Source organism: Desmodus rotundus, chromosome 11 (assembly GCF_022682495.2).
Source record: "Desmodus rotundus isolate HL8 chromosome 11, HLdesRot8A.1, whole genome shotgun sequence".
Taxonomy (NCBI): Eukaryota; Metazoa; Chordata; class Mammalia; order Chiroptera; family Phyllostomidae; genus Desmodus; species Desmodus rotundus.
Window position 1 is genome coordinate 74260417 of NC_071397.1, and position 23690 is coordinate 74284106.

Below are 23690 nucleotides of genomic sequence, written 5' to 3' on the forward strand. Positions count from 1 at the left end.
ATATAATTTTTTCTCTGGTCAGCTGAGAGTAAATTGTATACATCGTGGCCCTTTGCCCCCGTACTTCAGTGTGCATCTCCTAAGTATAGAGTAGTCTCTTAGATAGCCAAAGTATAGGTACTGATTTCAGTAAATCAGTATAGTGTTGTCATCCAGTTTTGTCAGTTAACCCCATAATATCACTTTTAGCATTATTTCCCCTCTAGTGTTTAGTAATCATGGCTGTTAGGCATCCTTTAATTTTTAACACTTTCACGGCCTTTCTCTGGCTTTATGACAGTGACATTTTTGAGGAACACACTGGCCTGCCTGCCTTCACAAAACTTTTCAACAAAGTCTTCCTCATGTTACACATTCTCAGCTGGAACGTTGCATAGGTGAGGTGTGTCCTTCTCAGGGTTTCACAGCTGGAGGCACATGACGTCCCTCTGGCCCTCACTGGGGGGATTAGGTGACTTTTGACTGACTGTGTTACCTGTGTTTTCTGTCCAGCTCCGTATGGGATCAGAGAATCTACAAGAAGAACAGGTTCACAGAAGGAAATACCAAAGGGGATAGAAAAATGGTAAGTGAAAGTTCAGTAAGATGTGTTACTACTTTGAGAAGAAGCACATTGCTGCTTTTTCATTAACTCAGTTTAACAGCCTTAAAATGTTTCACTGATTTTGAAATTTTGTTTTCTTTGTCTAGTCCAGAAAGCCATGTTCCTGTTTCCTTGAGTTACCACCTGAGTGATATGTTTTTTGACCTGTTAAACTTTGCAGCTGAGACCCTCGTATTAGGTGGAAGACTAGTCTATTGGTTACCAGTGTACACACCAGAGTATGTAATATTAAATAATTTTATTTTTAGTTGCATTTTTCTATCGTGTTTGTATATGTAGTATAATTTTTTCCCTACCTAACTGCAGTCAGGATAAATATCTTTGTATTTAATGTATATGGTAGTCTTTGTTTACTTATGTATGTGTATAAAACAAGCCCCTTTCTCTTACTGATTGAATTACTTTGACCTTTTCATTTTATGTCAGGGTTTCGTAAACTATGGCCTGGGGGGCAAATACAGTCCTCAGCATGTATTTGTACGTTTCTTGAGCTAAGACTGGTTTTATGTAGTTTTAAAGGGTTAAAAAAATATGTGACAGAAACATACGTGGCCCACAAAGGCTGAAATATTTACTCTCAGGCCCTTCAGAGAAAAAGTTTGCCCATCCCTATTGTACGCCACACTTACCTGCCTAAGTGCCTGACAAAGCTGCTCAGGGGCTGTTTTTCCAGGCCCCAAGTAGGTGACTTTCAACCACTTAGCTGAGAGATTCATGTATCTACTACTGGCCCCCTTTAATACATACTGGCTATTATGGTCGCCTTAAATGCAATAAATCTCTTTAAAAAGCTAACATCAAGATAAAAGCTCTGCATATATTTAAGGCTCTGATTATATTCAACGTTATTAGTTTGGGTTTTATTATTCAGTAATTATTATTTATAAACAGAGCTACGTATTGTACATCAACAGTGAAAGATAAGGTGTCTTGAACAAGAAAAGATCTTTATTTATTTAAAATATATTTTATTGATTATGCTATTACAGTTGTCTCAATATCCCCCCTTTGCCTCCTTCTTCCCCATATACCCATTCCCTCCAGCAATCCCCCCAGCCCCCAGCCCTACCCCAGTACATGTCCATGGGTAAGGTATATAAGTTCTTTGGCTTCTCCATTTCCTATACCATTCTTAACATACCCCTGTCTATTTTGTATCTACCATTTATGCTTCTTATTCCCTGTACCTTTTCCCCCATTTTCCTCCTTCCCCCTCCCCACTGATAACCCTCCAAATGATCTCTATATCTATGATTCTGTTCCTGTTCTGGTTTTTTGCTTAGTTTGTTTTTTTTAGATTCAGTTGTTGATAGTTGTGAATTTGTTGCCATTTTAATGGTCATAGCTTTGATCTTTTTCTTAAACAAGTCCCTTATGTAATAATAGGTTGGTGATGATGAATTCCTTTAGCTTTTCCATGTCTGGGAAGCACTTTATCTGCCCTTCCATTCTAAATGATAGCTTTGCTAGGTAGAGAAATGTAGGTTGTAGATCCTTGCTTTTCATCACTTTGAATACTTCTTGCCAGTCCCTTCTAGCCGGATTTCTTTTGAGAAATCAGCGGAGTCTTATGGTAACTCCTTCGTAGGTAACTGTCTGCTTTTCTCTTGCTGCTTTTAAGATTTCTCTATCTTTAACCTTTGGCACTTTAATTAAGATGTGTCTTGCTGTGTTCCTCTTTGGGCCCAGCTTGTTTAGGACTCTTTGTGCTTCCTGGACTTCCTGGAAGTCTATTTCCTTTACCAAATTAGGGTAGTTTTCCTTCATTATTTTTTTCAGATAGATTTCCAGTTGCTCTTTTTCTTTTCCTTCTGGCATCCCTATGGTCCGGATGTTGGCGCATTTGGAGATGTCCTAGGGGGTCCTTATACCCTCGGTTTTTGAATTGTTTTTTCTTCTGGCTGTTTTGGTTGAATACTTATTTCTTCCTTTTGTTCCAAATCATTGATGTGAATCCTGGCTTCATCACCTCCACGCTTTTCTTTATTTCACTTAGTGTAACCTTCATTTTTTCTTTTATGTTATTGCTATACTCAATGAGTTCTCTGAGCATCCCGATCACTAGTGTTTTGAACTGTGCCTCTGACAGGTTGGTTATCTTGATTTTGTTTAGTTCTTTTTCTGGGGTCTTGTTTTGTTCTTTCATTTGGGCCATATTTCTTTGTCTCCTCAATTTGGCAACCTCCTTGTGTTTGTTTCTGTGTAATAGGTATAGCTGCTTTGACTCCCTGTCTCAGTAACAGTAAATTGGTAGTCACCAGGGCAGGGCAACCTGCTTCACTGCTTTGTGGCTCTGTGTATGGGGGGAGGGCTTGGCGAGGGGACAGTGCCACTGCCTGGCCTCTAGAGGTGTGCTGGGCACATGCCCTGTTCAACTGGCACCCTTCCAGCTATTGCCCTGGTGCTGAATCCCAGAGAGGGTGGGTCTGTACTTTTAAAGTCCATCTGGGTCCTTTAAGCCGAGTCTCCTGAAAATCCAGCAGTTTCTTCCACCTCTCCAATCCCCATTGGTTTTTATAGCCAGATATTATGGGGATTTGTCTTCTTGGCACTGGAACCGTGGGCAATGTGGTCTGGCCTGGGACTGGGATCGCTTACTTCCAAGGTATCCCTCCCGATTTTTATCCACCACGTGTGAATGCGGGTACTGCCCCTTCTGCAGCAGCTGTCTCACTGTGCCACATTGCACCTCCACACATCTCCACCTGTCTCTGCATCTCTCCCCCTCCTACCCTTCTGGATGAGTGTGGTTTCTTTAAATTCTTGGTTGTCGGACTTCCATACAGCTTGATTTTCCTGATGGATTGGGGTGTTACTTGTTTTGAGGTCCAGTTGTAATTATTTCTGTGGTGGTGTGAAGAGGCAAAGTGTGTTTGTGTACACCTCCATTTTGACTGTAAGTCAAGAAAAGATCTTTAGATTGGCAAGATAGTAGCCCAAAATTGGGCCATTTCTTTAATCTGCCATAGAAATCTTTTAAAAAACATTATTTTAAGCAAGTAGCCTTGCTGCTGGAATTTAACTTGTCTAAGGCAAAAACCACTTTTGCACAGAAATAAACAAATGTGCTCTTCTCTGAAAATATTCATAAAACTACATCTGTCACTTCACCTACCAGACACATGGGATCTGGCAGGATGTTGAAGTAGGTGAGCATAGCACTGGGAAGACAGAAACCAGTAAGCTAGCTGTTTTGTAACTCTAGAGGTCATTTCACTCCTTGGGATTAATTTTCCTTATTTCTAAAATGAAGAGGTTAAATGAAATTAGCACTGATAACAACATATAAGCCCAGTATTAAGGAGTCGTGGAATGAAAGTGTAGTTTTGTCAGCTGATAAACAAATACTGACCAAAGGCAGGCCAGGCCTTTGTAACTTCGAAAGCAGTGCTTATAAAACAAACAACAAAAAACAGCACAGCTCCCACGTGCCCTTATGAAAAGACAGACAGGTTTAACACGTTCTGAAATGCTTTTTGTGTAATTACGTACAGTGAATGTAAGAACGTAATAAGAGTTATATGTTATAATCAAGTTCAGGCACTATTTCTTAAACCCAAAATATTTCGAAAAGTATAAGGCATAGTAAAAACAAAATACTACCTAAAAGCTTAGTTGTTTGTGAAGAATGGTTGGAGCTAGTGATTGAAAATTTGTTTAAAAGTGCAGTGAAGAAACTGCCACTCAACAAACCTCTGGTTTTTTCCCTTTAGTCTAGATTTCCCCCACTCTAGTGTATCAGATTTTTTTGCCCAAGTCAGGATACTCTGTACACTGTATCTTTTCTCCTTTGAGAAAAGGAGAATCTTCATTCTGTCCCCATCATTTGATTTACTCTTCTTCCTCAACTGGTAAAATTCTAGTCACCTTCCAAGGCCTGACTTAACTGTCACCGCCTTGTGACATTTCCCCAAGCCGTCTCAGCAGAATGACCAGTCTTTCCTCTGTGCCCTCACAGTGCATTCTTATCACTCACAGAGCCTTGTACCATAAAGTCACTGGCTTGTTATTTGCAGGTTGTTTATTCACAGTTGCACCTCCAGGAAAATGACCCTGAAGACCTGTGTAACGGTCATTTGGACAGGGCATAAGTTGGACTCCTCTGGGTTCCATGTTGCAGGAGTTGCCGAGTTACTGAGTGTAGCTGTTTGCCCGGTTCCGCGTGTCTGTGTAGAGTTGTTTTCTAGTTGTCACTGCACACAGATAAGGGTCTTGAAGTGATTCGAAACTGTTCCTTTGTGAAACGTGCCCTTTGATAGAGATCCAGCTGGTAGTTCTCGTGACTAACATGCTGAAAAAGTGAAGAAGCCTAATAAAGTGCCTCGAAGTGGAAGTTGGGGCTCAGATTTAATTGTAATAAAGTGAATTTTGTGGCTCAGAGCAGTGAACAAAACATGTTTTTCATTTCTCATCTAGGAAACAGAAAAAAGTGATTCCTTAAACTATTTTCAATAAGTGCTTCAATCAACACAATATCTGTTTCTCAAATGGGAGTTGAAACTGTAGTAACATTTAAAAATAGCCTGAGGCTTGAAGATTCACAAGAAAATTAGTGACTTCAAAATTGATTCGTGGAAAAGATGGGGGCCTTATATACATAGGGGTTTTTATTAAAAAATTAAAATATAATGTATATGCCACACAAGTCACATTTTAAAGTGTACAAGTCCATGGTTTTTAGTATGTCCACAAAGTTATGCAACCATGCCATTATCTAATTCCAGAAAATTGTTATTATATAAGAAACATTGTACACATGAGGAAGATCTATCTATCACTTCTATCCCTGGCAACTACTTATCTGTCCCCATGGATTTGCCTATTCTGGCAGATTTGGATTTTAAGTAGATGCTTGCATTGTAGAGGATAGTAATAAAAATGGAATTAAGATAGGGTACTGTGCTATCATAATAGTCCAAGCATAGTACAGATTTATTGCTTCTATTTAATAGTTTGCACACAGTTCATTACTGTGAAATATATGGGTAAATACGTAGGAAAGAATTTTTGAACTGCTATTTTTTTAGTGTGGTATTTTGGAAGTATTCTGTTAAATTGCTATAATTAATATAATAGAGTAGTGGTTAAAAAATCATTACAGATAATGATGACCCCAATGAGGTTTCTTCCTGCTTAAACTTAAAGATCAAGTTAGAATGAGAATCTAAAACATTTGCTTACTTTTTTCTGCTCTTAAGCCAAAAATTAGTGACTTACTTTTAGCAGTTTACCAATATTTATGTCATAAATATTAATTAGAAGTGTATTAGTTTTGTGCTTCTGGCTTGATTTATAAATTTATTTTTGGTTTTATAGTTATGTAAGGGATATAAACATAAGGAATTTATCTCTAATTTATGTGTGTGTATATTTAAGTAATGTTTTAGTAAAAATACTTTGTAAACTCCACCAGGAAATAAACTATTTTTTTCCCCTCCAAAAAGGGTGTATTACTAAGTTTGACAAACAGTTTCAGGCATCGTAAACCCTGCTGTTTGGAAGCATACAGTTCAGACTCTATCTTGTCTCTCTTACCACTTACTTATTTTAATCTGTCAACCATGGTGTAGAATGTATTCCTTCATATCACAAATGCTTTGTATGAAGACTTCAAATTTTATTTTAACTAACTTTATAGAAGTACAACCTTTCTGACAATATAGTGAACATTAGAGAATTAATAGATGAGGTGAAATCTGAAATGGTCATGACTTGTTGGAAAGCCCTAAGGAAGGAGGCAGAGAATGACTTCAAGAGAATTCCTTCCACTGATAATAAGGTGAAATGCATGATGAATGTTGCTTGCTGAGTGGGTGATGAAGGTTTTGAGCATGTGGTTGAGGTAATGGGAGAGCTCCTTGAAGGTCAGAGAGACCTAGAGAAGTCAGTAAAAGACTTCTGGTGGGGAAGACACTGTTGATGCATTACAGAACAGGCTAGATGAGATGCATGTCCTTTACATGAAGTGCTAATCAGCATCTTTCCCATTTGGGATCAGAGCTTTAAAATTCCCCATGTAATGAATGTTTCCAGAGAGTATCCAGAAAGGGACACAGATTTGCAAAGGAAAAATAAAAACTGGCAATCACTGTGTTGTTAACGGTACCCATACCTGGTGAATCCCCTCCCCCATTGTTCTTCTGCATCCTGCTCTGTAGCTGTTTTCACCGCGTCTATCACCTGTTTTTTCTGCCAAGACTAATACCAACAACCTACCAGATGTCAGGTTCTGAACCTCTGCAGCCTGACTGTCCTGCTTTCTACGTGTAGTCATCTCCATTCACGAGGTACCTGAGCTGCACGGCACGGTTTCCGCTGCTCATTATGTGGCCCCGCTTTGATTTCATGGTTCTGGTGACCGGAGAACTGGCACCGTGTGTTTCTTTTAGTGGTAGTCTATCGAATAATCGTACAAGTAACTTTAGTCCCGTGTTTTTACAAAGTTAATGGCGATCTCAGGATGCAGGGGCAGACTTTTACAGAGGAAGGTACGTGCTGTAATGGACTTTGTACTTTGGGAAGTTGTAAGTCTCCTGATGAATCAGGCTCTCATGAATATCAAGTTGTTCAGGATGCATTTGTCTTTTAGGTGCTCTTGTGGGATCTTTAGGGTGGAATTATTGTCGTCTTATATTTTGTGGCTTAAATTCTTGGCATTCTTCAATAAAACATGCTTGTATTCTCTCATTCCCATTCCACAGGCAGAACAAACTCCTTTTTTTGAGATGTCATATTAAAATACTTTGCTTTTTAAAAATCCAGAGTGTTTATGTGTTATAAACAGCGTATGTAAAATAAGATGTTGCAGCATGTAGTGGGAGGGGTCTCATACCACACTGGGTGACCCCGTGACCATCCTGTGTGGGGTGTTCCTAATGGTCGCTGATCTTTCTTCAGATACACTGAGGAGATGGTGCCCTGGCATCCTTGCCTGAAGCTTATTAGCAACTGTGAACAGAAGCTTTCTAGTCACACATCAAGGCGCTTGATAACAATGGAAAAGGTGAAGAAATTTGAGGTACGCTATTGTTGTACTTCTGGGATAAATTCTGGAAGGATCAGAAGTCTGTTTTTTTAGTTTTCCTCTAATGGAGTTTTGAATGTTAGGCCCTGATTAAAAAAAAAAATAATCGATGAATTCTGGAAAAAACAGAAGGGGAAGGGGTTTGTGGCATTTGGTGGGGTTAGAGGGTGGAAGTAGGATATGGAAGTTGAATGGAAGAGTAGAATTAAAGTGACCTTAGCTTCTCAGGCTTTATTTGACATCCTTGTTGCTAACTCAGTTATAAAACAGAGCACTCTTAATTAAGTATCTATGGTTTAATTAGCAGTCTTACAGTTTTTTACCTTTTTTTCTCCAGAAGCATAACCTACTTGATTGCAGACTGTACGGAAGAGAAAATGTCACTTTGTATAAGGGAGACGGTAATTTCCCCCATCAGTCAGGGCATAACACTTCTTTCTTCTTCTCTCCTTTCTTTCCCCTTTCCCCCTCCCTCTCACATACTTAAGCTTGACAAGAAAGCACAAAGCATCTGCAGTATTTCATGTCCAGATCAGAACAGAATTGATATAACGCCTCATAATGGAACTTAATTAAATGCACTGAATGCTCTTTGGACTGTACTTAACCTGGAGTGACAACCAGAGCCCTCCCAATTCACTAGAATCTTAGGCAAGCCCCATCTTTGCTTTGGGTCTGTAGGGTGAGCAGAAAAGAACAGAAGGTTACTGCCTTGGAATTTAGTGATGTGAGCATCTTTTCATGTATCTTCTTTGGAAAAATGTCTGTTTAGATCCTGTGCTCATTTTTTAATCAGATTTTTTTTTTTTTGCTATTGAGTTGTATGCTCAATATATTGTATTCTGTATATATTTTGGATATTAACCCCACATCTCATCTATGGTTTGCAAATATTTTCTCCCATGCAGTATGTTGTCTTTTTCATTTTGTTGATGGTTTCCTTTGCTGTGCAGAAACTTTTTAGTTTGATGTAGTCCCCCTTGTTTATTTTTGCTTTTGTTGCCTGTACTTTTGGAGTCAGGTCCAAAAAATCATTGCCAAGACCTATGTCAGGGAGTGTATGGCCTGGCCTATGTTTTCTTCTAGGAGTTTTATGGCTTCAGGTCTTACAATTAAGTCTCTAATCCACTTTGAGTTAATTTTTGTGTGTGCTGTAAGATAGTGGTCTAGTTTCATTCTTTTCATGTGGCTGTCTAGTTTTCCTGACCCCTAGATTGCAGAGACTTTCCTTTCCCCATTGTATGTTCTTACCCCCTTTGTCATAAACGTGACCATGTTTGCATGGGTTTATTTTGGGCACTCTGTTCTGTTCACCTGATCTATGTGCCTGGTTTTATGCCAATACTATACTGTTTTCATTACTCTTACTGCGTAATCAGTCTAGTTTGAAGTCAGGACGTGTGATGCCTCCAGCTTTGTTCCTCTTCATCAAAATTGCTTCTGCAATTTGGGGTCTTTTCTGGTTACATATGCATTTTTAAGGTTGTATGTTCTATTTCTGTGAAAAGTACCTGTGGAATTTTGAAAGGATTGCACTGAATTTGTAATGTGAATATTTTAACAATATCAATTCTTTCAGTCTGTAAGCATGGGATATCTTTTTATTATTTGTGTCTTCAGTTTCTTTCCTAAGTGTCTTACAGTTTTCAATGTAGAGGTATTTCACATTCTCGGTTAAATTTCTTCATACGTATTTTTGATGTAATTGTAAATGGGATTGTTTTCTTAGTTTTTCTTTCTGATAGTTCATTATTAGTGTATTGAAATACAACTGATATTTATATATTGATTTTTGTATCCTGCAGCTTTACTGAATTTGTTTTATTAGACCTACCAGTTTTCTGATGTAGTCTTTAGGGTTTTCTATGTTTAATAACATGTCACCTGTAAATAGTGACAGTTTTCCTTCTTTTCAGTTTGAGTGTCTTTTATTTCTTGTTCTTGCCTATTTGCCCTTGCCAGGACTTTTTTTTTTGTTCTTGCCTAATTGCTGTGGCAAGGGTGGACGTCTTGTCTTACTCCTGATCATAGAGGAAAAGCTTTCAGCTATTTACCATTGAGCATGATGCTAACTCTATGCTTGACATGTATGTCTTCTATTATGTTGAAGTATGTCCCCTCTATACCTACTTTGTTGAGAGTTTTTATCTTAAATAGTTGAATTTTGTCACATGCTTTTTCTGCATCTATTGAGATCATCATGTCGTATTTATTCTTCAGTTTGATACTGTGTTGCAGCACATTGGTTGATTTGTGGGTGTTGAACCATCCTTGCATCTCTGGAGTAAATCCCACCTGATCATTGTGTATGATCCTTTTAATGTATTGTTCAATTGGGTTTGCTAATATTTTGCAGAGGATTTTTACATCTATGTTCATCAGAGATACTGGCCTGTAAATTTTTTTTCTTGTGGTGTCCTTGTCTAGTTTTGGAGTCAGGGTAATGCTGCCCTCATAAAATGAGTTTGGAAGTGTTCCCTCCTTCTCTAATTTTTGGAAGAGTTTGAGTTTAATTCTTTGACTGTTTGGTAGAATTCACCAGTGAAGCCATGTGGTCTTGGACTTTTGTTTGTTGGGAAGTTTTTGATTATTGATTTAACCTCCTTCCTAGCAATCTGTCTATTCACATTTTCTTTCTTCATGATTCAGTCTTAGAAGGTTGTATGTTTCTAGGTTGTCCAGTATGTTGGTGTATAATTCTTCATAGTGGTCTCTTAGGATCCTTTGTATTTCTGTGATGTCGGTTATAATGTCTCTTTTTTAATTTTCTGATTTTATTTATTTCCTTGTGATTTTAATTGCAAAATTGTAGACAATTTCACATTCGCTTTCCCATGAGTTTAATTTGTTTAAGAAAGTCTAGTATTTTTTTCCAGATTTATACTGCTTTTCTAAACAAATTGATTTGATACTCAGAAGAGGACAAAGAGAATGATCTCAGGATGCTTCTGAGAATTTCTTTTCTACATAAAAATGATAAGGCACTCACGTTAGATATTTTAGGCAGTATTAATTTTGGTTGCTTTTTATCATTTTACTTTTGTCCTTTTAAAATTTATTTTAAAAAATGATAAAGCCTGATCTCAAGTAATTTCTGAAATGGTCTTTGTGAGATCAGATTTATTCAGTGAGTTTTAACTAATACGGAGTTTACTCTGACTAAATATACTGTCTTGTTAAATTCATCATGTTTGGTTTTGAATTAATTACTTCATTTCTACCTTCTGTGTGTATGAGGAGAAGTGTATATAATTGCAGCGAGATCCCAGTCCTTTATAACGCAAGTGATGACATGAAATTGTCAAACAGTTCTCGTACGCGTCTAACAAATTATTCTTGGGCTCTTTCAGCGTTGTTGATTTTGGCAACGGAAGACTATTAATTTTACATTTTTACACTTTTGTGTACTGTATCTCTTCATATTTGATTTGTCCCTTGTTAGGTTTAACTGCAGTGTAACTTTTGGCCCACTTGATAGGTTGTTATCAAGTGTTCTCCCTGACCTCATTTTAAAATGTAAACAAATGCAAAAACTGTCTAAAGAATATGGATGTTTCAAAAAATTTTATGTCTTTAGATTATTGGCTATAGTTTTTAGATTTATTGAACACTAGTGGTGAAGAAATTCTTGCCAACCATGTTAAAATTGTGAGTATGCCTGTTAAGAAAAGCTAGGTTTTTGGTCAGTATTCCTTGTTTATGTAGCCTGAAAGCCAAGGGAATGATAAATAACACTTTAATAATGCTTTATTGTTCACAGAGCTTTTAGATCCATTGACCTGATTATTTTGCACGTTTTAGAGAGTAGGAAGTAGCTGAGTTGAGACCAAAGCTCCTCCGTGTACTTGAAATTCCATATTCTTTTTTCTATGTCATGTCACCTCATTACCAAAACCGTTCTGCCTTTAGAGTACACCAAGAATAAGAGGCAGTGTTCTTGAGTGGCATATTGCTAGTTTATTTTAAAGATAGTCTTTCCTTATCACTCATGGGGTCATGGTAGAATGGGATTTGTTCTGCTAGAACTCAATTTTCCTGTTGATGAAACATGTAGCTGGTGATGCTGTATGTATAGTTTTGGTCACAGTGGTTACGCCTATAAAATATTTTTCTCTTAAGAAGTTCATAAGAGAAACATGTTCATCTTCAGAGTTGCCTGCAACAGATTAGAACGCAAGTGTAATTAGTTATATGTCTTCAGTGAAAGTCACGTAAAACAGTACTCTCTCAGCCTTTCCTACCGATACACTTGGATGGACAACAGAGTGCCCAGAGTAGCCGTGTTCAAGACTTCTTGAAGTGTTTTTTTATAGGTCTGTGCCACTTTTATGCTTGATGGTGCTTGTTTAAGTCTAAAAATGTATTTAACATTGCCATTGCATTAAATGGACCATCCTGTGCCCTATTTGAGGACTGAAGTGTTGGCTAAGTTTTATTCTAGATAGTATAATATTGTGTAAATCAGTTGTCATTATATTTTATAACTAGCCAGAGTACAGATTATTTAAAATAAATAATATTGGAAGACCATAGTGGCAGACGATGAAAGTTAGTGTGTTTTTTTATTTTGGACTGAATGAGAGTCCAGTATCATGAAGGTGTTGAATGCTTCATTAATCAGAATGGGAGGTGGCCGAAACTGAGGGCTTGGGCTAAAGGACTGGGAGATTTTTAAGCTGTGGACGGAGAAAGAACAATTAACATTATAAATGTTTTACATGAGGAAGGGAGAGAAGAGACACTGAGGTCACTTGTTTGAGACAATGGCTTATTGATAACTTGAAGTGGAAAGAATTAGTCTTTGTGATAAGTAGTGTATATGTTAGAATGATGGTAAAGTGATATTGCTAATGATAAACTGATGTTTTGCTGACTTATGGTTGTTCCTGATTCCATTGTGCATTATCCTTTCTCAGAATTAATGTCAGTGGTTGTTTTTTCTTTGGCAGCTGTTTAAATTAAAGGTGTTTCCTTCTAGTTGACTTTTCTTTCTGAAATGTTTTTGCTTTTTGCTTGCCCATTCCGGAATGGTGGACATTTTCCTTGTGATTAGAGCTGTGAAAGATTAGAGATTAGGTATGATGTATTTCTATCATAAAACATATCTGGTGGAAAACTACTGCATTCATCAGTAGGAAAAATGAGACAGGGTGACACTACGTAAGAAAGAACATGGTAATTGGATGTGAGCTCAGTCTTAACACAATATTCATTACCGCCAAAGTGCGAATGTGTATGTGTGTGTCTGTGAGAGAGAGAGAGAAAGGGAACTTTTAAAAAATTATTTTGCAGAACAAGTCAGAAGGAAGCTACTTGCATTATGTATACATTATAAACTGAAATGTCTGAGAAAGGCTTATAAAAGCAAATGGAGTCCTGGTGATGCTGTTATGTTGCGTGGGTTCAGTTTTAAGGGTCACATCATCTACTTCTGAAGGACTTGCATTTGCTATTAAAGGTACTTTTCCTTGAATTTAAATCTTAGAGGGTGATCATTTTTATTTTTTACTTCTGCAACTAAATGATTTTGCCAATGAAACTGGATTTTTTGTGAAGTTAATGCTATTGTAATAGTTTTGAGTTATTCTTTCTGGCAAACCAGGAAAAAGCCAAAGTCCTTCCCCTGCCGGCTCCAGGAAGGCAACTATTTAAGATATCTGGGTCCTGCCTGGGCTGGCTTGGTTAGGGTGTCGTCCTGATACGCCAAGGTTGCGGTTTGATCCCTGATCAGGACACACACACGAGTCAAGAATGAACTAATGAATGCATAAGTACGTGGGACAACAAATCGATGTTTCTCTCTCTCTCTCTCTCTGTTTCCTCCTCCCACCCTCCCCCTTTCTAAAATCAGTAAAAAGGGTCCTACTTATGCCGCTCTTTGGATGTGACTCTTACTTATGGGACAAATCAGTTCACTGAAGGCAGAGTACCTCATATTTAATATATTGTCATATATTTAAATAGTCTTTATTATACTGATACTACAGAATCTTAGGCGGAGGTCAGTTGCAAAGTATAAAGTATGATCTGGGAGTCCAAGGTACGAATGGTTTAGAGAGATGGGAAGTTCATGTGTGGAGTTGGCATAATCCTCTGGAACTTATTTTATAATTTTCATCTCAAGAATTTTCTACTTTGTGTATTTTTTGTGTATATTTTTATCATGTTATGTAATTTAGGATTATCTTTCTCATATTATTCAAATGCGAACATGAACTTGTGTCTTCCTTGCACTCCATAACCCACTGAGAATTCAACCCTGAGATTTTAAGTCTGTTTTTTTGTCCATAATGTAAGTGTACAGTTTAATGAATAGTTACAAAGTGAACATCTGTGTAATGACCACCAAAGTCAAGATTACTGAGTGATACAGCACCCCAGAAGCACCTCCTTTTGTGGCTATTTCTGATAGTAAACCCCTCTCCCAGCAGGTGTAACCAGTAATCCAACTCGCGAGGTGATCACTTCCTGTTTTCCTTTGTGGTATTTCCACTACCAAATTCATCCCTCAGCAGAGTAATTTTGCTCTTTATGTAAATGTATTTTACTAATTTTTCTTTTAGTGGATTGTGACAGTTTTAAAAAGTCACGTAGGAGATAAATAGTCTCCAAATTAAAGGGAGAGAGTATGTATGTGCCTGTACACATTTTGGCCTTACATCCTTTGCTGCTTAGTTAGGGTTAGTACAGTTCTTAATTGTAATTAAATATTAGATAGAGTAACAAGTTGTCATTACGCTTTTGTCTGGTGTGTTGGCCTTGTATTGTTTCAGGAACTGAGGTTAAGTTTTGAACGTTAGGAAGTTACAGATTTTGGTGTAGAGCATGTAGAGGGTTTTCATAGTGCTGTGTCGTCACGACAGCATGAATATCCGTGGCATTTCGTTTGCAGTTAGAAAGAAACGGTGCCGAGTGCCAGAGGTCGAAGTTTAATTGATAAAAGTCAACTCATTTTCAGAACTCTAGATATGAAGATTTTTATATAAAATACTTTAATAGACTTTAGATAATTTAATATCTTACAGAGTAATGAAATTTTTTAAAGGTACAGACTGTATGTCAGTACCTAATTTAGAGATGAAGATTTTCAGCCTTACCTTGTTCCTATTGAGAACAGTACTAGAGGTTTCTCTCAATAGTACTAGATGCCAGACTTTGACCTCCTTGTCCTTGGTTTGGAAATGGCCTCGCGCTGTTTATAGCAGTATAACTCTAACACAAGTGGTTTCTACAGCTACTGTCCAGTGCAGATGTAGAACAGTGGGAAGCTCTGATAAGGGGAGTAGGATTTCTAAACAAAAGCCGGACGTGGGTAATTACCCTGGAGCTGAACTGAGGCCCATTCTGTTCAGCACTGTCATTTCCATCTTGTTTCACTCTCTGCTGATGACCCGAAAGAAAACCCACCCACTGGTTTTCTCTTCCAGCTCTCTGCCTTCTTCCTCTCACCTTACTTAAGAATGTATACCATAGCTTTAAAGTTTCATGAATCCAAAAGTTTCTCGACAAAATTAGGTGAGCATCGCCAGTTTGGTGGCTTTCGCTATGGTGACAGCCTCATCGATTTTCACTTATCATAGAATAAGTTTTTTAAACCATTTGTATTCAAGTGTTTGCAATGCAACTGCTGTTTTGTATAAACACTGTCACTCTGAGAATATAAATGACTTAATGTTAGTACTAGTGAGGTAGGAGAAATCATTATCTCATTGTCAGGAACTGTCAGTAAGAAGCAGGACACCTTAAACCCGACCTGTAACTAAAATAAGAGCCATTTGGCTTTCTTCTGAATGGTTTTCAACTTCATCCACAAAGTGACACCTTTGTGGGGGAAATCTCTTGTTTCTAAACACTAATTTTATAAACTGATGATTATCCTTAGGTATTTCCACCGACATTTGGGGGATTCTATGAAAGTGACCCTTGGCAGTAAAGGGACAGTGAGAGAGCACTTGGCTTCCATCAGAATGTGGGTGGGGACTGGTGTGACGGATGCGGCCCTAGAGTGGGGCCTCCGGTGTGTAGCAGAGGGAGGGGTGGGCCAAGGAAGCTGAGGGAGTTCATACCTGGTGACTTCTTTTTCTTTGTGAGAAGGATATAAGATTTTGCCACGTGTGAATAAATGCACATCCATGTAAGGTCTTGAGGACAGGTGAAATTTTGAGAAACATGCTATGAGAAAAGAAAAATAATAATTTTTACAGTTATGTATTTTTCATATGTTTATGTTTTCTTTCCCTGATTGGATTACATGTTCCCTGTGGGAAAAGCCATGACTTTCATCACTCAGCATGTATTTTTGGAACCATTCGTGTGAGGTGTTGGGACTACACAGACTAGTAAGGCGTAAACCTTACCTTAGAAAACTTGGACCCTGGGAGAAATGGCCGCCCAACTCATTTCAACCTGGCGAGCTCGATGCTGTGCGAGGTGCTGCTACATGAGCACCAGAGAGCACCTGCGTGAGGTGGTCCTTCGGCCGAGAGAGGCGGCCCGCATTTTGAACAAAGATGCAGGGACTGAGAGCGGTGTGGCGCGTTCAGGGAACTCCAGACCTTTAGCACGAGTGGCATACTGTGTATTTGGGGGAGGAGAGATTGGAGACAGAGTGGAAAACCAAAGGGATTCTTAGTGTTGAGGTCTTTACACACCGAGGAGTTCCCAATTTATCTTTTTGGTGCTGGCAAGCCCAAGAGGGATGCCCAGAGAGCGGCAGGAGTTTTATGAAGGTCATTGATGCTTTAATGGGCGAACAGGTTTGAGTTGTGGAAAGACAACCTGTGCCACCAGTGTTGGCTCCTGGTGTGGTCACGCAGAGATAGGCGTAAGCTAAGGGAGCAGGATTGGAGGTTGTAGAGGAGACAATAGAATTGAGAGTGTGGGGGAGGTAGACATGGCAGGAGCTGATGACCAATTGGATAACTGGGTGAGGGAGGCAGGAGTAGAGGGTAACTTTCAGAAACCAGGACGGCAGTTTCGCACATAGTTTTACCCATTCCCCCCCTCCCCGAAGGACATGGTGCGGTGCCACTTTTCTGGGCTACTGCGGCGGTCTGCCAGCCAGTTTACCACCTCCTGCAGTTTAGCCTGTCACTGTATTTTACACAGTAGCCAGAGGGTCTTTGAGAATGTAAATAAATAATGAGACTCCTCTGGTCAGTGACTTTCTGTGGTATTTAGAATATAATTAAAAATCCTTCAGATAACCTTTAAAGCTAATCTGATCTGGGCCGTCTCTCCAATTTCATTTTGTGCCACTTCCCCTTTTGTTTACCAAGCGTTAGCCCCACTGGTCTGCTTTTGGTTCCCAGAATGTTCTTTCCTCTTTCTAGTCTCAGAGTCTTCTCCATTGTGTTTCCTCTCTCACTGTGCTTCCCAGAATGTTTTCTTACCTCATCTTTTATGAGTAGGTTTAATCCATTCTTTAGGTCTCAGATAGAGGTCCCTTCCTTAGGGAAGCCTTTCTTGTCTGTTTCCTTCACTCCTTCTAACTAGGTGTCTCCCTATATTCTTATGGTGCCCCCTCTTACCAGTGTTTAATCACAGTTGCAAATGCACTTTTGAGTGTGTATTGTTTAATGTCCGTCTCCCACTAGTACCTAAGATCTGAGTTCACAGATCTTGACTATTTTGCTCATCACTCACTCAGTAAATATTTACTGATTATTTTGGACCTTCCCAGAATAAATAAAAAACAATCAAATGAAACAGTATTTTAGTTACCCATTTGAGGGAAGAGTAGGAACATATAATTATGGCTAGCCAGAAGTTTTCTGTTTGAACATTTACTGAATTTTATTATCCTGACATCACTCTTTAAAAATTGTGTTACAAAAACATTCTAATCCCTTGGTATCTAGGCCTCTTTTTCTCATGAAAAGCAAACCAAAAAAGCAGCTGAATGACCATACTATGGAAAATCATAACCTCTTTCCTCTGCTGAAGGAGGAGATGGTGACAAAGCATGGCGGATTGCAGGGGGAAGGTACTAATTGTTAGGGTTGCCGTGCCTGAGTGGCGTTCTCAGTGAAGAAAATTTATGATGCTGCATTTGGGAGACACTCTTACATACGTGTTTCTCGTGGTATGATCGAGTGTCGTTAGTTCCATTCAAAGTGTCCCTTTCAAATGTTGCTGCAGAACGTAGAGTTTTGTTTCTTTTTTGAGAATTTGTTTCCCTTTAAGTTACTAAGTTATAACTGGTTAAAATACTTGCCTTTTAATATCTTTTTGGGGGAGTTGTGGCACTCTATTTTGATGTAGGGTTAATTGTAAAAAACTTGAATAAGGTCTGGTGTATGTACTCTTTCTGGAGAACACTTTGCAATCCCAGGTTGGCCATAGATGACAGTTCACTTCAGAGTCACCAAGGTGAATATGTGTTTGGATGTTTCCACATCACTCTCTTAGAAATGGGGTGAATGAATAAGTGCTCATGCCCCCTGAAGAAAAATAGCCATCCTGGTCACGTTGGTGCTCTGTGACTCTAGATGTTTATAGTTAGGACTCAAACGGTGAGGGACAGAGAGGCTCCTGACTCTCTGTCAGTCTGAGGTGTATGGTCAGACCTGTTTTCGGCTATCTTTTCTGTATCAGGAAATACTGTAAAGAAGGGTTTAATCTGCTTCTGCCAGCAGAGGGCAGTGCACACATACAAGTTCACTGCAATTGGAAAGGCTTCCTTTGGTTTCTTTGGCAAGTGTGTTAAGATTCCTCGAGTGGTTTATGTTTAGAATTAGCAGTACTGATAGGACAGGAAATTGGCTGGGTGGGACAGTGGTTAAAGAGGTTCTGTCTAAAAGTTGCGATGTTGCTGTTCAGTGAGGAATGTCCCCTAAACGTCAAACTCCATTTTGAAGGACTCACCAGTCTACCATGTGGGACATTAACTCTTTAACCATTGTTTTGATGTAATTTCTACTAAAAAAAGAGAGAGAGAGAAAAAAGAAGTGTGATGGAAGAAGCATGAGTTTTGAAGTCTGACTTAGGCTCCAATTCTGCCAGAGCTCCTTACTAGTTGGGTGACCTATGGCAGATTATTGAAACTCCTTTCCTTATCTGCAAAATTTAGATGATAATTTGCTGTGAAAAGATACAGAAAATTTATAATAGATTTATAGAAAACACATAGTTGTAAATATTTATGAGTTACCTTCTTGAATCAGAACTCGTATGTTTCTTCTTTTCAATATTTACGATTGCTGTTTGTCTTACAAGGTTAAGTGATAAGTCTGAAAGCTGTGCATTTCCATTATGTAGCACAGATTTCCCCACAGAAACTCTTTAATTTCTTGTTATAAAAAGGTGATAAACAATAGACAGTGCAATCAACAATCTAATATTTTATTAATATCTCTTTAATTACTACAATGCTCCAAAATGTAGCCAGGAGTTAGGAAATTTGAGGAGGGTGGTTTGTAATCTTTCAGTGCCAGAGTTTTCTTTCTTGGCATTTGCTAATTCTTTGTGTGTCCCTATTTTCTGTGAAGTGTTTCTTGCTTACTAAAAATTGGTAGAAATCAAGGGCTATGACATGTAGATACACTGGCAGGCAGATTTGGAAGTGTCAGGAAAACCAGAAGCCAAACGGTGGGGCTGGGGCAAGTTCGAGTCACCGCAGGATGTCAGGGGCTGTGTTGCTCAAGGATGCTCTCGTCCTTTTCAGTGAGACTTTGGCTTTTGCGATCCTGGGTTGGAAGAACAACTGCAGATAGTCTTGCTTGAGATGGGCAGGGAATGCAAATAGAGAGGAGGCATGGAAAGGTGATGAAGAATATGTAGAGTTGATATCATCATCTCAAGTGTGAGCCCTAGTAAACTGAACTAGACAGGATGAAAGAAAAAGAAAACAGAAATTTGCTGGTTTTTTCAGCATTCCAGTACCATAAATTCTGGATGTCGCAAATAGCACATTTCATATAAACCGTGGTATATTTGAAATGCGTGTTGCTCATAGGCGTGCGATATTGATGTGTGTGGTACATATAGTATGTGCTAGACCACAGATACACTGAGTGTTTCATGGGGAACATTTTATGAGCCATGACTTTTCCACTTCGATGAAAATGACAGCCAGAGTCCTTGGAGTGTCTGGCTTCCCCTGAAGCGGGACTTTGCTGCACAGCAACAGAATGGCTCTGTCCAGATCCCGGGCTGCACGCACAAGGGATTTGGAGCTTTGGGTTTTTCTAGGGGTTTGTGTCGTAAACGTCTTATTTCACAGTCAGGGGCAATCAGTCTTACAGGAGGAAGTGTTCCAGCCAAGGACTGAAGTGCACACCTCATGTTGATTTTTCTCTGCTCCCTGGGAGATACAGAAAAGAGGGTTTTCCCTCAGAGGTTGCATTTCTAAGGTGGATATCCTTTCCAACTTTCCCAGTAGTGTGTTTTTCTCTGCCACTGGATCCCTGTAGAACTCAACCATTGGTCTGTTAGAGGCTTATTTTGCTTTTACTTTATTCTGAGGGAATCTTGAGGTCTAAACTGTTCACAGGATGTCATAAAGGTAGTACATGTTTTCTAGATAGCCATTAATTAGTATGCATCGTTACTTTCGGGTTTTCCACGCTACTTCTGTTCATTTCATGTCCCTGACTCTAACCTTTATAGTTCTCTGTTCTTTATCACCAGTTTGCCCTATTTATGTCCTCCTGGTCAAAGATAAGCTATTTTGTTAAGTTCTCTCTTTGGTCCAAGGCAAAGTCCATTTTCCACTCTGTTGTGGCCTTTGTGTCCTGCTTCTACCAGTGAGCTGCATAATTGGCAGCTTTGGCTAGCTAGGCGTACAAGTAGCTGAGCCTGAGTCAGTTCCCAGCCTGTCCTCAGCTGTCTTCCATGCCTCTGCCTTCTAAGCTCGCATCAGGGAGTCGGGTATCTCCGTCCTGTGTCATCCTCACCACTGCAGCCCAAGGACATTCCCTGAAGCAGTCCTCTCTGCATTTCCAGTAGAGGAGATTTTGCATGGCCTAGAGGAGTCACAGGGAGAAGAAGACAGAAGGCAAAGCTGGGGAGGACCTCATTGCCTGACAGGAGAGGAAAGGGAGAAGACATTCAGCATACTAATGTGCAATTGAATCTGTCCCAAACATTAAGAGAAAGCCTCAGAATTGGGGGAAATTTAAACCCATTTGGATGTTAGCCAGAAATGCTAGCATATTAGATTTGTATTTAATAAGTAGTGTTTGGTCTCAGTATGAAGAATAGACTAGAGAGGGAACCACTGAAGACAGGGCAACTAGCCATTTGGGTAAAAAGCAGGAGAAGTGGGGAAGGCTTAAACTACAATACTGGAGTTGTGGGGAAGAGGAGAAGTGGACTTGAGGTACTTAGGATGCAGAATCTAAGAGTTGCAGACTGACTAGTATGAGAGAAAAGGGGCAGGGATTCGACCCAGGATTCTGATTTGGATAACAAGGTGCAGAATGAGGGAGAGTGTGAGAAGTCAAGTAGCAGGAGAGATGTCAGTGTCTAAACTTAGCTTTAAACGTAACCAACTAAAGAACATTTCTTCCAGAATTAAGCCAATGTAGTTCAGGAATTGGACAAATTTTCTGGACTTTCAGGCTTGGTAAAAGCTGACGCGCCGAGGCTGAGTGCTGGAACGTTGTCCTGTGTTGCTCCTGTCCCCGTTATAGTCCTGGATGGGGACAAGACTGAGTCCTCCTCTGAAGTCGCCTGTACTCCTAGGCCTGTGGTATCTTCTAGGCATCCCTGTGCTCCTTCAGTCTCCTCCTGGTGTGAAAATTTTGTGTCATCGAAATATATCTTCTTAGGTCCTAGAACTTAGTGAATCACACTTGTGATCCACTTGGCTCCTTTCTGGGTAGGTCTTAGTCCGTCACCTGTTCCTTCCCAGAGATACTCTTCCTCCCATGTCAGGGAAAAAGTTCTTTCAGAGAAACCCTTATTATGTTGTAGTTAATGGTATAGTCTCTAGGGTCAGATATACCTGTATTCAAATTCTAGCTCTGTCATTTACCAGCTGTGTTATCTTGGGCCTGTACTCTTAAATAATTCCTCATCTGTCCGTGGCCATAATAGTGTGTGTATCTCTGAGAGCTGGTTGGATTGTGTTAGGTAGTGCGTATAAAGTATTTAGTATAGATTTGGGCCCGTAGTAAATGCCCAGTAAATGCTGCCTTTCGCTTGGTACTCTGTAATCGCATACCTGCAGGTTGACCAGATCGTACAGCCTGCGGTTAGGAACCATTGGCCTGCGTGTGTGAGCTTGCAGGGATTGGGGGCTGTGATGGACTTAGTGCCATGAAGTGTGGTAGCTACCTTTTGTCTTTTCTGATGAATCAGAAAATCTGGGCATGTTTAGTAATTGGATTTTTGTGCATTTAAAAAGAAATTCTGTGGCAAATAGTTCCTTAATAAACAAGTCAGCCAACATAGTTTTACTTTGGGTATGCCTGGGCTTTTATTAATGTTAGCTATAAGGGAAAGGATTAAGATACGCATCTCATACAGGAATAAGGAAAAATGTGAAAATAGTTTGAGGATTGTTATTTTCCAGATATGTTTGTAGATACCATTTTGATACTGAAACCAGGATAAAAAGTTAGGCTTCCTGTTTTCTCATTGTGTCTCCACACCAGTTCTCAGAAGCACATTAACCCACGTGCAATGGAATATAAATTTACAGAGGTACATGGGAGATGAGATTTTATTTCTAATTAGATTTGTTCCTAGTGACATTGGGTGAGAAGTTGACTTTTCATTCTTTGCCTCTCAGTCTGCTAAGCCTGAAAACATGCTGCCCTCATTCCGCTTGTCAGGTGTCCGTCTGAGTGCTGGTCCTTACCTGCCTCTGAGTCTGACAGTGGGGAAGTCACTGTGGTAACTCTGCGTTGTCAGGTGTAGTTTATTGTGTTAGTTGAATGTACATGCACTCCTGAGCAGTTTGATTTACCTGTATGACATTATACAAATGCAATAACTTGTTGTTATATACCTTGGGAATAGAAGCTTCCTTCTTTGATAATTCTTCCAGTCATAGATGATGTCGGTTTGTGCTGAACTAGGAATCAGAAGATGCATGTGGTCGTCTCGGCTCGTGCTGCCTGGATGATCATCTGTCCTCTCTGGGTCTCTGTTTTCTCAGTCAAAAGGGTTTGTCCTCTCTGTGCAGAGGACTGTGTGGAGCACATGAGGTGAAGCAGGTGAAAACACTTGGGATACCGGGCAAGACACATACAAAGTGGTGGTTTATTTCTAAGTCAGGGAATGAAACAATAGAAAAACAAGTACGCTCCAGAAAGTGAGATACGGCTTAAAGTGAATGGCCGCTTTGGTTGCAAGCTAACTAAGGAAATTAACTGAAACATCTCTGTTTTCTGTACTTTCCAACCAACCAGAGCCGGGACCAGTATTCACATCTGCTAAGTGGTCAGTGTCTGCCGTACCAAGGTCATAACTCCTTTCGTGAGAGATACTTCAGTGGGCTAACAAAAAGGGTTGCCAAGGAAGAAAAGTCTGCCCAGGAGTGAAAATTAACATCTTGACAATGGAAAAAGAATAAGGATTTGATAGAAAAGACATCTGGATGTGAACTTTCATGTATGATACAGAAAACACGTACTGTTTTAAATAATTTTATATAACAAAAATAAATGCTACAAAGTAAATTGAACAACTCTTTTAAAATTAGTTTTGTTTTATAGACTGTTTCGTTGAATGTGGTCTTTTGAACCTTATTTAATTTATATTTGTATTATGAAAACTGAAAACAGTTATATTTTTGGTAATTAGTTTACAAAGGGAACTAATATTGTTGACTTTTTAAACAGCTATCTACCAAATAGAGGCAGTTAATCGTGGTTGAGAATTTATTCATTAGGTAGATTTGTTTAATTTGGTTTTTGGTTGTAATTGATTTATAATGCCACTAATAAAGCTTACCGAGGATTCCTAAAAGTGTGTGGTATTCAGTGCTTTTCAGGGGGAATGTGATGAAGGAAATGAATTTTTACTTATAAATGACAGACAAGTAAGTCATAACAATGACAATGGTGCTGATGGGAAAGGCTAGGACCTGACAACCTAAAAGGCTCTCAAACT

The 23690-nt window shown here is 39.2% G+C and overlaps 1 protein-coding gene across 5 annotated transcripts in view; it reads left to right on the forward strand.

Moving 5' to 3' along the window:
* Positions 1 to 23690, forward strand: part of TRMT11 (tRNA methyltransferase 11 homolog) — a 49849-nt gene that overhangs the window by 20723 nt on the left and 5436 nt on the right. For 4 of the 5 annotated variants that reach the window (XM_053914277.2, XM_053914276.2, XM_053914278.2 and 1 more), the window contains 3 exons: positions 493 to 565; positions 691 to 822; positions 7502 to 7622. In XM_053914277.2, coding sequence (XP_053770252.1) covers positions 493 to 565; positions 691 to 822; positions 7502 to 7622 — 326 coding nt within the window. Of the gene's footprint in view, positions 1 to 492; positions 566 to 690; positions 823 to 7501; positions 7623 to 22987; positions 23536 to 23690 lie in introns of those variants that run through there. The other variant, XM_024551861.4, reaches the window with a different exon arrangement.